Here is an 18,062-nt window from a genome sequence, read left to right on the forward strand (position 1 = left end):
GGATAACTGGTGTGAGTTTCACCTCCTCTTTTGACAACGGATATAATAGTGGTAGTCCTGAAAGGCTCCTGAGGCTCTTACGTGGCTAGGTGTTCCTCAGGTGGGCGCCGCCGATTTTTGGCTGTATGTAGTAGGTTAAATGAGAAACGAGGATTGGCACGAAAACACTGCGTTTATGCGTGAAGGACGTCGGATGCCCCAAACCAAGCCGACGCTTGTTCTACATTTCAGGTTGACCAGGATAACTGGTGTGAGTTTCACCTCCTCTTTTGACAACGGATATAATAGTGGTAGTCCTGAAAGGCTCCTGAGGCTCTTACGTGGCTAGGTGTTCCTCAGGTGGGCTCGGATGACAATAATAATTTTCAATTAGGGGGTTTTGACGGTGCCCCAATCGGGTTCGGTGTAGCAAGCCGGAAGCACCCGCTCTTGGTTTAAAATATTATGGAGCAAACGGAGTTAATGTTGATAAATGCCAGTTCCCGCACGGACTATTACTGAATGAAAGAAGACGGAACCAAGTGACGGGCCAGGCCGAAGGATTAGCTGCAATTTTGTAATAGCTGGGAATTTGACGTAGATAAAGGGTCAGAGTCTTATACAATTCTGGTTACTAAATTCAATCCCAATCGGTAAGTGAGCCCTCAGGATAGGAGTCTTACTTCCATGACCGTTTGGGGATGCTAAAGCAGACATGGATCGCAGCATATTCTTTTCGCCTGAAAACATGTTCGAAAAAGAGCAGCCCCTTTAATGAGCGCGAACAATGCGAAATCGAAGGGGCATGGCTGTATAATTTGAACTCAGCAAAGGGACTACCGTGACCTTACGGACCGGGTAGCGTTTAGTGTTCAAAGCTAGATTCGGAGTTTCTTTAAGCTGCAGTAACGCTAGTGCGATCTAATGGTGAAAGGAAGAGGGCTTCGCTGCGGAGTTATTCAAAATACCAACCAAAGGGACTACCGTGACCTTACGGACCGGGTAGCGTTTAGTGTTCAAAGCTAGATTCGGAGTTTCTTTAAGCTGCAGTAACGCTAGTGCGATCTAATGGTGAAAGGAAGAGGGCTTCGCTGCGGAGTTATTCATTAGAAAATACCAACTGACCAGTTACAGACTGGTGGACAGTGAAGCAAAACTCCCATTTGTACCTTATTTACAGAAACTGAACATTCATCTTCTCCTAAACGCGTCATCCTGAACATTCCTGGATATTCATTAACTGTTGCTCAAATCCATGCAAATGTTACAAAGCGACTCCACAAATTCCGCAACAGATCTCCCCTTTCAATGGTTGCAACTCGAATTCACAAGAGTAAAACTTATTACTCGCATGCCCTCATCGGTGGTATCATTCTCTCTTTAAAGGTCGTTTGCATGCCATCGACTTTCATTTACCTCTGTCAGGTCGACTTCGGCAGCGGACCTACTCGGCCACTCTTCGGGTGTATCATGGCACTTACGGAGCGGCGTCCCATTTGCACTTTTCGATGCCCGCACAGTTTGAATCGTATCGACGTTCCCCCGGTGGTTGACAGATGGCCCTTTCCTTCGACCGCTTGGCTTTCGCGACCCCAGTCACTCCTCCTAGGATTCTGGTGATCCTTCCACTCGATCTTCGTGCCTATGGGGAATGTTCTTGCCTTTCCACTTGCCATTTTCTGCCTAGTCCTTTCCTAAACGGCGGCCAAGTTTTCTCCAACTCCCATTCTTTCTTCCCCCAGCTCCTCCGGAGACAAGCGTGTTGCCAGCCACACCTTGATTTCCTGATCAACTGAAGGACACGGATGTTGACCGCACATCAGCATAAACGGGGACTTGCCTTTGGTTGGCTGTATGGAATCGCGATGAGCTAGCAACACCACTGGCATGTTCACTTCCCACTTGCACGTTTAGCTGCCAGCCACTTCTTGATCATTCGGTTATTACTTTCGGTTAGGCCATTTGTTTGCGGGTGGTATGGTGCCGTCTTTAGCCGTCTTATACTCAGCTTCTGTAAGCAATTTTTGAACCCTCCGCTCTCAAATTGGGTAGGATCATTTTTAGTACCCATGGTTGGCCACGATACGATGGATTACCGCTCTGCTGATCGTCCTCGCCTGTCGATCTGGCACGGCTGCTGCCTCGATCCGCCGTGACAGGTGTTCTGTCATAATCACGATGCACTGATTCCCGCTGGTTGGCACCGGAAAGAGGCTCATGACGTCAACGGACTAAAACTCACCCATTTCTGAGACAGGACTAGGTTCCACGGGATGGGTTGCCCGTATCGTAACCCCTTTCTTTACTTGGCATCACTTGCAGCACACCACATAATCCATCACCTCAATTCTCATCCTGGGCCAGTAATCCCTCTGCCGAAGTGTGCCATATCATGGCGTTCGACGATAAGGTTCCGTCTCAAGAGGCAAGGTATCACGGGCGGCACAGCCTCCGAACCAGTAACGTTCCAGGGAATCATACCAGCTTCATTCAATCTCAGCCGATCAAAGTGACTCAGGAACGCTTCCAATTCCTTGCTTCCCTCTCCATACTCAATGCTCTTTACATCCAACAAGGCGGCCGCAACCTTTCGTAACACAGGATGCTGCCGTTAGAGTTGCACCAACCTCCCGGGATCCAGTTTGTCGACGAGGCTATTGGCTCAAATCATGATCCTGGGGACCTCACCTTCAGCCTCTGGTCTTGACAGCCAGTCGGCCAATTGGTTCTCCTTTCCTGGCACGTGCTGGAATGGGAGGCCGTTTTCTTGAAATCAAAGTGCTTAGCGCGCGAGCTTTCCAGGAGGACTCTGGTGGTCACGATCGACTCCAGAGGTTCGTGATCGGTTTCGACGTGAAATATTTGTCCAAGCACCTATGGGCTTTACTAACCCAGAACCCAGGCGATCGCTAAAACTTTCTTTCTCAATGGTCGAGTACTTCTGTTTAGCGTTAGTCGTGACACGACTGGCATATCCGATAACTCCATTCCTCTGCTTCAGGACTGCGCGGATACCGCGATCACTACCGTCCGTTGTAACACTGAACATCTTTTCGACCCTGGGCAGTTCGAGGATCAGTTGCTGATCCAGCATTCGCGCTTTGAAACGTTCGAAAGTCTCCTGGGGTTTCCTGGTTCATTTGAACTTCAGATTTTGCCCGAGCTAGTCGTACACTGGAGCAGCCATCTTGTTAGAATCCTTGACAAGCCGGCCGTAGTATGCTACTCGTCCATGAAACCGCTTTGAGCTGGGGACATTTTTGGCAGAGGGCTAACCTCTCCGTGACCCACTTTATGCCCCAATAGTCACCAAATTCCGAGCGAGCTGTCCTGGCATATCCGCACATTAGCCTCCCGGATGCACTTCAATATGGCCTTCAAGTGAACTACGCACTTTGGTTCCCAATCGCTGTACACAACCATTTCGTCTCCGCACACGGATTCCCTTCATTAAACAAAGCATGAAGCACCGGAATGTGAATGGTGTCCCAGACAAACGAAGCGGCATTCGTCTAAATTGATATTGCATATCCCTAACCGTAAAAGCCGTCTTCTCCAGCTCTTCCTCCTTGTTTGATAGTTTCTAGTATCCGGAAGGCCCGGAACGCAAGTCAAACACCGTGAAATACCGAGAATACTGGAAGGGAATCGAAGATATCCGCAACCGAGGGGACAGCTACAACCCGATTTACGATCAGTTCATTCAAGCGCCGTAAATCCACGCAAAACCTATGTTTTTCGTTCGCCTTTCTTACAAGCACAAGTGGGGAATTGTACGCACTATTGACTTCTTTGATTACGCCATTCTTGAACATCTCTTCAAACTGTTTATTAACCTCCTCCCATAGATAGAGCGGCAACGGACAGGGGCCATACGTTGATAGCGCTGTGACGACAGGGCAATTTCGTGTTCAATCCACGGGCAGGAGCCAAACGGATCCTCGTCGCCCGTGAACATTTTGGAATACTCCTTGACCATAGGCAGTGCTGACAGTACATTACGAGACGGAAGTTTTCGGACACGCAGCTCACACACGGCAGCGCTTGGATAACCCTCAAGCTTGATTGAGCCACACCTTGTCACCTGCTTTCCCAGCTTTAGGTCAATCACAAAATTTGTGCCTTTGAAAAAATCCACCCCCAATATTGTCTGTTCTGTGTCTGGGCTGATCGAGAACTCGTGATGTACGGACTATTGACCTAGATATATCGAGTGCATTGAGAATGTGTCAATCTTCAGTCGATATCCACCCATTGCTCTCACGTTTAGCGCGCACGGTCTGCGTTCAGCTTGGTTCCGTCTCCACATCAGCGAAACGCCTGTTCCTGTATCAATCAAACATAGCTCCCTGCTCCCGTCTACCTCGACAATGGATTGTGTGGTGGCTTTCAGTGCACTTATCGCAACCCACCCAGGAAAAGAGGGGTACTCCAAAGTTTTATTATGTACAAGCGATTGGGTACGAGGACACTGATTCTTCCGGTGGCCAGGCCTGCCACGCTTTTAGCACCGGCTGGTTCGAGCGTGCTCCTTCGATTCCGTCTTCATGGCTGCATGTTGTTCGGTGAGTTAGTCCACTCTGGTCTGCAGTTCTTCCACCGGTGAACCATCCACCTTCTGCAACTGCGACGTGGCCAGTGTTGCCCCGGGCAGTTCCCAAGTCAGACGCCCCAGCTCCACACTCAATTGGTCAGTTGCTCGCGCCAGCCGCGATTGGGGCCAAGAGATGGCCGAACACCTTCGATGAACTTGTTGGAAAACAAATGGTGGCGCGACACTCCGTCCAGTCCCGACAAAGCGCGGTCCAACAAAGCTGCAGGCCAGCGAAGAACACGCTCGGGTCAGATGCAGGTGGCATCCTGGCCGTATTGAGCCTCATAGCCTCATAGCCTCCTGGCAGTCGGCCGGCGTGTCAAACTTCGCTGCAAGGACTTCTTTCGCGGAGGTCCATCCAGCTTCCGAAGTCCCCTTCTGGCCGCATCCAGGGCTGCCTTCGCCCGGCCATTGGGGAGGGTCTTCAGCGCCGCCAACTTACCCCGATCGGTATTCAGTCCAGAAGCCTCCGCAAACTCCTCAAAATCCTCCAGGAAGGTCTGAACATCTCCGTCATCAAAGGGCTGGGGCCACAGTATCCTCCCCCTTATCCTGGTTACGGTATCAAATGAAAGGTAGAAGACCTTCGCTGCGGAGTTATTTATTAGAAATTGCCAATTGACCAGTTACAGACTAGTGAACAGGGAAGCAAACTCACATTTGCATCTTATTTACAAAAGCTGAACATCCATCTTCTCTTGAACGCGTCTTCCCGAACTCTCCTGGATATTCATTGACTGTTGCTGAAATTCAGGCAGACGCTGCAAAGCTACTCCAACAATACCGCAATAGATCTCACTTTTCAAGAAACGCGAATCGAATTTACAAGAAAAACATGTTACTCGCATGTCCCCATCAGTAGTATCGCCGTTACAATGGTAGTATGACGCTTAGAAGCCCCAACTCAAGACATTATCAGGGATTTTAGAGATGCCCGCTTGATGGCTATGAAGCTGTGTGTCACAAACCATAACTAGACTGCGAGATATGATTGCGAAAAATTTGAAGACGTTTGACATTAAAGAAAGGCCGAATAGGCCGGCAAAGTGTTGGTACTTGTCCTGCATATCCAACAATAAGATTAATGCAGTGAAACGGCGGGGGATAGTTAGCCTGGGTGACATGACTTCCATGTTATTGTTGCAATTTATTGCATATGTAGCCCTGATACTGCAACTGAGCCCACGGGTGCTTGAACGGGCCCTCCCGAAAATGCATGCAGGTGGCCCTAGTTTTAAGTTTAGCGAGAACACCTTCAATTTGTTTGGCGTCAGAGGCATCAAAATGCGATCAAAGTTTAACGGCAAAATATATATCACCCAGGGTGACCTCTGTGCAAATGAAACTGCGAATTTACAGAAACAATAAATTAGCCATGTGTGCAAACAGCACACGTGAAGGAGGTAAACCATCTTCGCCAGAATTAGCCGAAATAGGGCAGTCGGTATACGAGAAAAGGATGGAAAACTGGGACGTATGGCAAGGGGATGAAATGGTAGTATCCACCAATATACACGGTGAGCAAAGACGCTAGATGTAGGCTAGATGCATACGATCTACTTTCTAACACTAGTTCCCGAGGTGCTATAGCTTTTAGATAGTGCGATCCGTTTTTGCGCGTTCAGTAGGGATTGAATGAAGCTAATCACCGGGATCCGAGCTACAATACCCTGTTACTTTACACAGAACGCTCAATCACTCCCCTTGTTCAGCTCCCAGGAAAACAAAATGCCAGTGTTTCTAGAGCTGCTAACTGTATTTAGTCATCCTGGTTAGAAGCTCTCGGCTCCGTCGGCAAAATCAGGTTAGGCAAATGAAACTCTTACGAGATACCTCCAGTTCTATCCGATGTCAAGCTCCACTGTATAACCAAGTGTGAAACAACCCCAGAAAGCTTTAACAGCGATTGATCGCATCCTAGTTTCCAAATCCTGGGATAACGACCGTACTTAGGCAAAGCTTGTCATCGAGCCTAAAACTTTGATGTAGCCGTAAACTCCGATCATTTGAGATCGCAGGCACATAGTTATGAATGACCCCATTTTTATCCCGGTTGCACTGTCGACAGACCCGTTCCTCCGATTGAATGATATTCTCATAATTCAATCCTTGGTAGCTTGTTTCTGAGTTGGAGGAGCAACACCCAAACTCGCACGTAATAACCGTGCTGACAATTTACACCGTCAGAGTACTCATACGCTTTGTCTCAACTTACAGCGCCTATAAACTTGATGTCATTGCCGCCAAACATTACTTATGTGTGCCACGTGTACCCACAAGCTGCACTGGCGCCAAAGGAGATGGGGTCTGCTGAAAGAACCTGGGAAGCTTATACTTGGGCACCTCTCGCTTGAAAACACATGGACAATAATGCACGGCACTTACTCTTGAACCCATCACACCTTCAGAGATGACACGCACCATCATCTGACCTAATATAAGAATTTTCTTGTACGTCAATACAAAATCAACCGGATATCTCCCGAATAGCATCAGTTTCTGTCAAATCATTTCACATACACGACCAACCTTAGGGTTTACTATGGAACTCAGAAGCAGAAATGAAAATACTTCGGACATTTTTCAGTTTATTGCAGGTTCGTTTTTGAATAGTGAGAAAACCCCCGAATTGCGTAACTTTAATATGATACTTGGGAGGCAGCTTCCATCCAAATATTCCTCAACCGCTTAATCACAGTGTATGTGCTCTTAAAATGGCCTTGAAATTTCTTTTTGAATTTTCCACCCACACAAGGCCTCGATATCTTGCCATGCGTCTGAGCGGACGATGCTACAAATGTCAACGGCTCCGTCTGATCATCCGTGAGAACCCTATCTTCGGAAGGGGAGAATCCTAAATAAGAGCTCCAGATAACGCTTTTCTAGCGTAAAATTAACGCTGACATAATCCCCATTGAATCGCTTTTGGTAACACTGCAGGCTCCCCGGACTATGACTGCATTTGCTTTTGTCACATCGCAAAGGATTGTTATTCGGATTGTTTGATCGACCAGGGGCAGCATGGTCACTCTTGCCAGATGTGATTGCTTAATAAGGTCAACGACTGAGCCAGCTGGCTGGCAATATTGGGGTTATCAACTAGCAAAAACACTTTGCTCATTGGCGGGAAGAGCACAGAAATCACTGCCACTTCCAGACTGTCTTCCGGCAGTAGACGCGTTCGGATTCCACGGTTCAACGCGAGGTTGCAATGTGACGACCAACTCACGACCTATCCGGATCATGTTTGAGCTGAAATCCGAAATGTGACACATGGTCACCTATAGTCTGGGTCGGCGACATTGACAGTTTTGCATCCCAAATACACGGGGCCTGTTGCCCCTGAAACCTTGCATATCTACCATCTGCATGTTGATGCCCTGTTAGTTTTTCTCGCTGTGCAATAGGAGCCTACCTTCACGGATATATATTTGGACATTGTCCTTCAGATCCAAGTTGCATGTTTTCTTTGAAGACAAAAAGGACGCAGTTTATCTCGCTTCGTATACTTGTTTGAGGTTCTCCAAAGTTAGTCTTAGTGTACCGGCGGTTTGGCCGTAAGAATACAAAATACGGCCGCGTAAAATGATCAGCTGTGCACTGTCAAGAAGAAACCTAGCCACCGCATTTTGGCCTCCAGCATATCCTAAGGCTCCTGAATTGACTCCTTGATCAGCTCTGATACTGTCCTCCATTAATGCAGCACAGTGCTCTTGCAGTTAACAAGGTGACATTTCGACCAGCTGTATACATAGTGCGAAGTGAACGTCACAATCTAGTCCCAGGCAACACCACTACATCTTCCAGGCTCACGATGCCATGACATATACACGCATGAGTTTGAATTGCTCACATATATCAATCCTGTTATCACAGATAAAATTAACTCAATAGTTGAGTGCTATGAAGCGCGGTAGCGGTAGACAGACACTGTCAACTGCAACAACCGAACGACTAGCACTAAGGCTATACAAGAACAACCTCATGTGATTCGCCGATCGAATCAAATCTAAAAACGTGAAACACCGTTTACGGCACGCGTCTTTTCAAGGTATTATTCTGAAGTAAAATGAAAACAAAACAACTCCTTCGGGATCAATCAGGATCAATTCAAAGAACAAACTGCAACAAGTAGATGAATATTGCGTGCAACAGCTGAGGCCGGCTTCAAAGCTAAGTCTATTCCTATACATGGGTTGCCTGATGGATTAAATGGGACATGAACACGATAACATATGCACAGTGAAAGGCTCTGAAATAGAAGGATGGATGTAAGCTGCCTGACAGCCAAAGCCAGAATAGGAGGAAGAAAGTATTAAACGACCCTAAATTCAAGCCCGCCGCTGACCCAAAGATATGGGCATACTGGTATAAAATATTCAAGCCATATCTAAATGGAAACATGGGGTATGGCACGAATCCAGTGCACGTTCGTAACGTTTTTGTTGTCAAATCACAGACGACCTTAACCGTGGAGTAAAATCTCATCCCCCAGGTCTGGTATTACTGCAAGGTGGTCTTCAAGCTCCGTAGGTAATCGCGATCACCTGATCAAAATCAGGAAAGAAGACGTGGTAAATACAAGCCATATTTGTAAAATGAGTTGCGATACCGGCAAAACTATTGTAGATACAGGCAAATTAGGCATCGCTTGTGAGACCTTATAAGGTGTTTGACTCTTCGGGATGTGGCTAGCTGTAAGGGGCTTGGAAAACTCAAGTAGGCGACAGATATGTAGCCGTGCAGTAGACTCACTAGTGCAGATGATGGAAAGATTTAGTATCAAAGGAAGAAGCTGCGTCAACGCGGGTGGTTTCGGAGAAAGTTGATAAGAGTGAGCTTGCAGTATAGTTGTAGAAATTTGAATGGGAGTCCCGAGGACGGGATGTGTAGGCTTGATTTGCGGACTGTCTGGTGGGAAGGGACAAACGCGAGGTGTGCAGCACTGTGTCAGTGGATTAAATGCAGATTTTAGGCGCCGATATGGCATGGAGCTTTTCGGTGGCTAACAGTCGTGAAGGGTATACATCTGCCCGGAATACTGTTAAGACTAGAGCCAGGGCTAGAAACAAGGCTTATTAAGACAAGAGATGGCAACTCTGGAGAGCCGACTCACCTGTGACTCAGCTGGCCGACGTACGTGTTTGTCTGGCCATATTTGTCAAAGGATCCGTTTCAGGGGGAAGTAGCTCTTGCACGCAGTTGGTTGCACCGATGGATGCTGCGTGGTTATGGACCAAAGCCGACTTTCGGGACTTGGGTAGCCGAGTGTTTTTCTGAAAAAATCATGAGGAATGGACGTGTCACTTTAGATTTCTGTGTCTAATGAACAAATCATCTGAAGCTGAAGAAATTATGTTTCAACTAAAAGCTTGTGTCGAAGACGCCGATAGATCGTCAATCATTTGAATGGAAGCTGCTCTAAAAAAGGGTTCTTTTGAGGCTGTTCTCCTAGAGGTATACCGACAACAACAAAAACAGTTCGTCCAGATAAAGTACCATGACTGGGCCGTGCGGCTGAACCAGATGTGAAATATAGGGTACGGGTGGTGGGGTGGTCCTTCTTGAGGAATCAGAAAGCTTGAATCTCAATTGGAAGTAAACGCCAAAGCTGGGATGTGTGCTGTTTTTGAGACAGGCGAGACAACATGCGCTTCCTCATGAAAAGTTACTTGGTAAATGAGAATGATAACAGCATGAGCCTGGCTTCTGGAGGCAACTATATTATGTTCAGTGGCTTCCAAAACCACACGACTTGAGAAGGTGGTATCTTGGGATAAACTCCGCATATCGGCGATGTGACACTGAAGAGCGCAACGGGGAAGGAGGTATGATCCTGCACCACACAGGTCATTTAACTTATTGGCATCAAACCAGGCCCAGGGATTCGCCGTAGAAGACTCTACTTATAATGTTGATGGGTTAGAGTGAGGCGGTATGTGATGATGGGTAAGGCTGGAACGTACTCATGAAAGCGCAAAGGTGTGTTAAGCTAAGTATCGGAAGACGCAGGATGACGCAGATGACCAGCCTCATGGAGGCGCGTCACCTCCGGGGTTCGAGACAATGTTCTGCAAGAGAACAACGATTTCACCCGGACTTATATTTATCAGAAGTTAGGCATTAGTGTCCAAAATATTTTGGGAGCTAAGACAGTTTTAGGAGCCTGTCAGCTTGGTTCGAAAATGACGCTTCCCGCCAGTTAGAAAAAAGTTATATTTTCCGCAGTTTTGCACTTCTGCACTTTTGGGTATCGTTTCCAGATCTATGGTGAAGTCATGATGTTAAGTTGTAAGTACCAAACGCTTAATAATGGAAGCGGAAGCGAAAACACCAGCATTCTTTTTTTCAACCTAATGGTGCTGCGTGGTACGCATGTCGCCGAATTGATTTTACTTTCACACGGGTTCGGTGGCATCAGAGCTTGCGCATCTTTTTCAATTAATTGATGTGACAATGGGCATGCTGGCGTATGATGTCACGCAGAAGTTAACACCACGCGTTTTCTCACAGCATTCTGTTAATTTACCATTGTCCTAGCGTTGTACACTGCTCCCTACAACTTTTTCACTAGGGCAGTGTTTCAAATGAGAAAGTTTTCCAGGTCAACAAATACACTGAATCAAGAAATCGTGTTTGACACTATATAATGCTTCGTCTTAGCGGAAGGTGATTGGCTTAAAATGGATGGATGTCAGAGGCAGGCAATAATAAGTTGTCGAAGATCTGATGGATTGCACTCTGATGCAAAATACATAATCGGATCACTGCTTCAAGTATGTTTGGTATGGTATCTTCCGCCTGCTTGGAAGGATGCGTGAGCGTGTCTTCTCGTACCGCAAGGAGGGTGACTCAGAGTAGCCATCAGTGTAGGACCACTCAATAACCCTGATAATTAGTAACCGGTTGGAAGAGCGTAAAATCTTCAAAATATATACTGCAGTCACCGTAACTTTTCAACTGAATTTAAGCTGCAACTATTGCCATAAACTTTATATGATTTATGACCGTATTTTAAATTCATCGGCAAACGGCTTGATTGTAACTTGGTGGCTTTTAGGATCATTTTTAATGGCAACAAGGTCCTTCATTTCAAATGATGTCAAATGCTAGACGGCGCGCGGTCGGTTCCTGGAAGATGTCACATGATTTGACGTTACGGGTGCATATAAAGAGCAGAAAAACATAAAACTGAAAATTCTTACCCAGTTTAAACAGGCTTATTGAAGCTGTTGTTGACCATGCTACAGCTCACGTACACAAGTAACGGGTGCCTGTCCATATCAACTGGGAGTAGGTAATGGTTCAATTTAAAGGCGAAGATATTATGTCTCATTCGGCGTCATGATTACGTATGTTCCAGACAGGAAATTTTGCAGCTTACTTTTACATCGTATCGACCGAGTCATTGAGGCTCTTAAATAAAAAAGACTGGTCCAGCAAAATGTCAGTAGGAAGTCGGCGTTACTCACAGATTCCACAGCTAACTCCAGAGGGCGATAATTATGGGGCAAAATCTTTGTGGAGCCGCACTTACACGTTAACTTTTCCAGTGGAGGTTTATTTTGTCGCGGTTTGTTGCCACTGATGCTTAATATTAAGGCTCAAGAAACACCAGACTTACTTAAACTTCCTGACGCTTTAGTGCTTGTGATTCCACTAGTGCAACAGGAAAAACCGTTGTTCAGTTCAAGTGATCTTTTTCTTTGTTGAAAATCCTCAAAAAGAAAGTATGTGAAATTTCAGCTACAATGATCATGAACAATATTAACGTTGTGTACGCAGACTTATGAACGTAGTTTCTTTGGCGGTTTCACACCACGAAGAGACCAGAATGCATTCGCGCTTATGATGAAGCCGTTATTTTCTTCTGACTCTGACTTGCGCTTTGAAGCAACATTGCTAACATTATAATATACAAGCACGTGTTTTAAACCCACTCCTACTGGAGTCAAAAAACTGATGCGCTGTGCTGTGATACTGTTGTCTGGTCCAATGCAAAATCGTTTCAAGGCTTCCCTCCTGACCGTTAGATAATCAGACTTGTGAGCTTTGTGAGGGGGAGGCGGGCCTAGAAAACGACGGTAGTGAGTAACAATATTGTCGATTGGCAGACCACAGTTGAAACGAAGCTGTCACCTCCAATGATTTATCTTCGGCAAAAGCGCTACGACGCAGGCGTATCATATTTGCGCATCGGTGGTTCAGCGTGGTGTTAACCCTGATCATTAGAGTGGGTCATCCGCTTTCTCAGGCTGCCAGTGTCATACATCAGACACTGTTTGGTCACATTGTCTGAACGAATCCTCAGGAATGCGCATGGAAAACCGGCATGTGAGTGACATAGAGCTCGGTGGCCGTGGGTAAGGGACGAATCTTAGATCTCTACGACACTGCAATTTAAAGTTGCCCCGTAAGCTGTTTGCTGTTTGTTTTAGTCCCTTTACTTGCCGACCGACTGTTATTTTATTGCTGAACGTTTTTTTAGATGCGAATCTGTCTGGAATGTAAAATGGGTACATTTATATATGTCCTCTACTGCACGATGAATGACGAATGTACCATTCTTGGTGTTGTGGAGAATCGCAGAATTCCGGTCAAGTTTTGCTGAGAACGAGCACGCAACCGGGATTACAAGCGGCCACGGGATGAAGCAGCATATGCTACCATTACGTGATTGCCGCTCAGTGCCCCGTGCACTATTGGATAATGGTTTTCAGTGTCAGAACCTGAATGGGTAGACGCATGGTATGTTGGTAGTTGCACCACAAGAAGCTGTGGGTGCTATCCAATGAATTCACGGTTTCAGGGAAAACGACGGGAAGCGAGCATGAACTCGCGCTTGACCTGCTGACTTGCCAGGAATGCGAAACCGTTGCTACACATTTGGAAATCTTACCATGTTGGCCTAGTTAATCAAAGAACTGGTGATAGAGTTTATGAGCTTGTTTGCACTGCAAGTTTAAAGAGTAATTTGCACTTAACGGCCAGCTGTTCGAAGTGGCAAAGTAGTTTGCGACAACAGTTTGTATTAACTCTCCCGAAAGTTCCAAAAAACCTTTCACTGCTTTGCATACCAGCTTGTTTTCGATACCCTTACCCAAATATCTATCTGTCTGGTAATTTATTGTCCAAGTTACCTGTCAGAGTACGTAACATTTTGGAACAGATTTCCGTTCTGGTCCACTTGTGTTAGATCCCGCGAAAGTAGAAGCACTGCTAGAGCAAGAGATTAAGCTTATCGAAATGCTTGCAAGGGATACGTCAGTTTAAGCACCGGGTCAGCAGGTCAACGGAATTGCGAATGGCACAGCGTAGGGATTCAGACTCCCGCGTTACGTTCGAGACGTGCTCTGCCGCTGCAAGGCCATTTTCCGAGTCAATCTTTTCGCGCGGGACGATACACGAAAAGTCCGGCTCATGCTTCGTAAACTTTGCCTGACATAGTTGAACAAGTACTTCATCTGATCCTTCCGTGAAATGTATGCGAGAGGCGCTCTGATGACACAGTTCGGACTCTGGTGCAAGTTGTTGAGGAACGGATTTTCGTGTTTAATACGTGGGGCCGCCTTTCAAATTTGGTTGTGAGCAAATCAAACGAAGCTTGGAAACAGGCTGTTATTGTCAAGCGTGAATGCACTCATTTTACTTGAAAGTTTCCCAAAACTGACCATTTTAAAACCCAACTTTTCGTGTGCGGCTTTAAGCCTCCTAAGTTTCCAGAAACTGGGATGTCTTACGTAACCGTTGTGAACAACATTTTTTCTGACGCTGGACTTCAGTGCAGCCGAATACCAAATGTTGACAAACGTATAACATGACAGTTGTTTCGCCAAAAATGACCTGGCCGGTGCAAAATTGCAGATCGAATTTGCACCAGGGTTCCGATTTCTGCTGTCCACGAAGATGTTCAAGGGTGCATACGAAAACAATCATCTACCTTTTGGCGGTAAGATTGTCCTTGATATTCCAAAAGCTGACGGATACAATCCTTCCCAGCATTCCAGTTGTGGCCGCATACATGCTGATTTTTGCCAGCATTCCCGACGAATTGCGCATGTGAATCAATATGGTGGTTAGCTCCATCCAGGAAATTGTCCAGAAATGTATCAGCCCTTCGTAACGGCCGGTAGTTACCTAGGGTACATTCTTGATGCCTCGGGTCAATATCTCAATGCAGGGAACGCACGTGCAATTCACAAGAGACCAGCTCCCAAAAATTCTACTGCGCTCTCCTCTCCAAAGTCTCATCGAATGTCATTCGGCACTCCCACTCGAACTGCGGCGTCCGTCCGCCAGCTAGTCGCCATCTAAAAAAGGACATGAGTTGGGTCGAAAGCATGTGAAACTGCTCTTTGCCAGCTCAGGTCCATGTTCAGCTCCAACTACTACTGATGTACAACGAAGTCAAGCCGCCGAATGTAGTGGTAGCTGATTCCTCCGCTTATAATTTCACTGCGGTCATTCTTCATGTATCACAAAAAAACTGAGAAGTGGATCATGCTCGCATCCTGGTCAATAACCCTAGCGAAACAACGCTGTGTTCCAGTTGATAAGAGGGCGTTGGGGCTGGTCTTTGTCATCCGCCGGTTGCACAAGACGATATAAGGCCGTCAATTCACTCTTTTAACTAGACACATATTTGCTGTTCATTTTTGGCTCGAAATCTGTGGTACTTGATCATTCGGCTAATTATCTGCAAACTTATGCGCTCACCTTACTTGGCTAATATTTCGACATGAAATATCGCCCCACAGAATATTTCGGCCAACATATTTCCCCAAAAGAGGATACTGCAATCGCATCCCTGTTCATCGTTGACTGAGACAGCTAGCGATTGCTCCAAATAGTCCGTGTCTTACTAGTTACTGCCGGACATCCTGAGTAAGACTTAGCTTGATCTGACAATGCGACGGGCGTCCAGTTCCTCAGGACACGTTGGTCAACAAAATTCCTGAACGACAGTCCTCACCCCCTTTCCCTTCAATGTGATTCTCGTCTATCGCTCATGTTTGGAGAGCGTGTCGTGGTGACACGACCCTTAGTACTTTGAGACCTGATGCGGTTTCATTCAAGACATCCTGGGATTAACCGGATGGAGCAACTGTCCGCTGTTTTGTTTACTATCCGCAAATGGGTCGTGACATCTCAGAGTGTCAGAGACTGCTAACAATATCAACAAACCTTAAGGGAATCTCCACGCTGGCCGCTCGACATCCGGCCAAACGATCCTGGTACGGATTGCATTATGACCATGCTGGCCATACTGATGGCGTGACCTACCTCTTCATATAGACCGGGTGTTGTTCCTATTGTCCCGCCTATGACAATCAACACCATGCAACTCATTTCTCAAATGTCCAGCTAGCATGGCTGCTGGAGATTTTCGTGTTGAGTACTGGATCACAGTTCAACCCCAGTTGATTCCAAGAGTTTTGTCGGAGAAATGTAATAACTAATGCCCGTTCTTCACCGTAAGACTCGCAGTCAAACTTTCAAGCAAAACGTCTCGTCAATTTGTTCAAAGAGCTACCGCTCAAATCTCTAAGAGCGTTTTTGCGCGAAACCATCCGCCAAGACTAAGCCGCTAGGCCTCGGTTACGAAGTCTGCGTTAAGCAGAAACTAGACATGGCTCAAAAATCAACACCACCAGCAGCAACTTTCGGTTGGCATTTTTCTCGACATTAACAGCAGCCGATTACGCCTGATGCGACACCTGTAGAGTGGATACATAACGCGTGAGCGTTGGACACAAATCTTCGATGGAGAGATCTCTGCCGCCGCTAGACGGCTCCATTCTAAATTAACCATGGAATGGCCCGCTGATAACTTTCCCTCAAGAGAAGGGGGTGTTGTGGCACGATCATCGCCAAAAGCCGTTTACTTTCTGAGATTTTATGAAGGTTTCTCTCCGGAAGTGTGAATTTTTGCGTCCTCCCCGCTATGTTACACATTATTCCAAGACGAACCGCACTTCCTTTCTATTGACCATTTGCCATTTGAGTGTTCTGACGAATTTATCGGTTGGCAAAGTCGCCTAAGAAATATACATTCGACGTCCAAAATCTTTGACCAGTCGTGGATTTGAGAACTCAGCGAGCCATTATATCCCGGAAAATTCAGACTTATGGTCACCAGGAGCAAAAGTGGCATATGCGACGAACCGAACTTACATAAGCAATCAAATGTGCACATATAAAAAATGTTCAGTATTCGATCTCACCAGTTTTGGTCAAAAATTGTGGTCATTAATTTAATGACGCCTGGAACGCAGGAGGCGAAGTAACTTTAGCAACTCGGTTTTTAACACAAATTTGAGAGCGAAAAGCCAAATACGAGAAACACAGTACGTATAATATATGCCTGGACTGAACGACATCAAATTGAATTAACTGAATTGACGTGGCCACAGTGCGTGTGTAAAATTCGGAAGTCCGCTGTTCACAGCCGCCAGAGTTCCACAACAAAGTTGCCTCAGGCGCCCTTCGCTTATCGCTTAACGCAATATCACTCGTTTCGAGAACGAAACATAGGGTAGAAAAGTATATCAACGGGTGAATTATGTTGCTAAAAATGGGCTGTTGACACTCACGCAAACGTTTCGTTTAGAGCGGATGAGGTATTTGTTCCTCGAAAGCAAGACGCTTTACCAGTATTCTGCCAGTAGCATGAAACTGAATATAAGGCGGTGGTAAACAGTGTAATCACACAGGATAGCCGCTGAAAGACATGGGCAGTTCTTTGGAGGAAATGCACATCGAGTAAACATGCTACGACATATCTTTGCTACCATGGGGCAGATGGAGTTTTAATGAAGCTACAAATCAGGCTGAAGTGGGGAGCACGAAACTGTTCATCGTACTGTAGTGATAAATTAGGAAAACACCTTCTGTATATGCAAATGAAAGCGGGGCACACGAAGAAGTCTAACTATGGGTAACAAAGGTTAAACAACATTCAAAGTGTGCTGCCTCGGACAAAAAGTTTCAGGTGAGATGGAACGAACGGTGGTAATTTCCTGGCCACCGTGAAAACGGTCCGCTACAATGGCGTACGAGGCACAACATTGGGCTTTTGATCTGTAAGCTCCAGATCACGCCAATCACCAGTGATGCAACCGGAAAAAGAAGCGGGCAAGCACTGAGTACCCCAGTCGTGCAACCCTTTGGCAGACAACACTCTTTAGCAAGATTTTAGACTAGTTGCACGCCCCCTTTCCACGAAAAAAATTTTGTGGCGAAGTTCATGGCAAACAATTAAGGGAGGCAGAGTTATATGGCACATGCCTTTGGAGAAAATGAGGAAATGTGGAGATAAGAACTCTCATACATAAATTTATTTACCTGTTTAACAAAACGGCGGCTCAAAGCATTTGCTTTGACGGCTTGTGACCAGCTCTCTGAGCCGAAATGAATTTCACCAAAATTAACTGGTTTGCGAAATTGCGATTTTTATGTGGAGTCAGGCTAATCTGGCTGAACAGTCCAG

General features: G+C 46.3%; 1 protein-coding gene across 1 annotated transcript in view; it reads left to right on the forward strand.

Annotated features, from left to right (window-relative positions):
• Positions 1-5,948: 5,948 nt before the first annotated feature.
• The window catches only part of T265_01120 (hypothetical protein), a gene marked incomplete at both ends in the record, with an annotated part of 17,891 nt that continues 5,777 nt past the window's right edge, over positions 5,949-18,062 (forward strand). Inside the window, one exon of the mRNA XM_009165081.1 lies at positions 5,949-6,090. Coding sequence (XP_009163345.1) covers positions 5,949-6,090 — 142 coding nt within the window. The remainder of the gene's footprint in view (positions 6,091-18,062) is intronic.

The sequence above is a fragment of the Opisthorchis viverrini genome, assembly GCF_000715545.1.
Source record: "Opisthorchis viverrini unplaced genomic scaffold opera_v5_12, whole genome shotgun sequence".
Lineage (NCBI taxonomy): Eukaryota > Metazoa > Platyhelminthes > Trematoda > Opisthorchiida > Opisthorchiidae > Opisthorchis > Opisthorchis viverrini.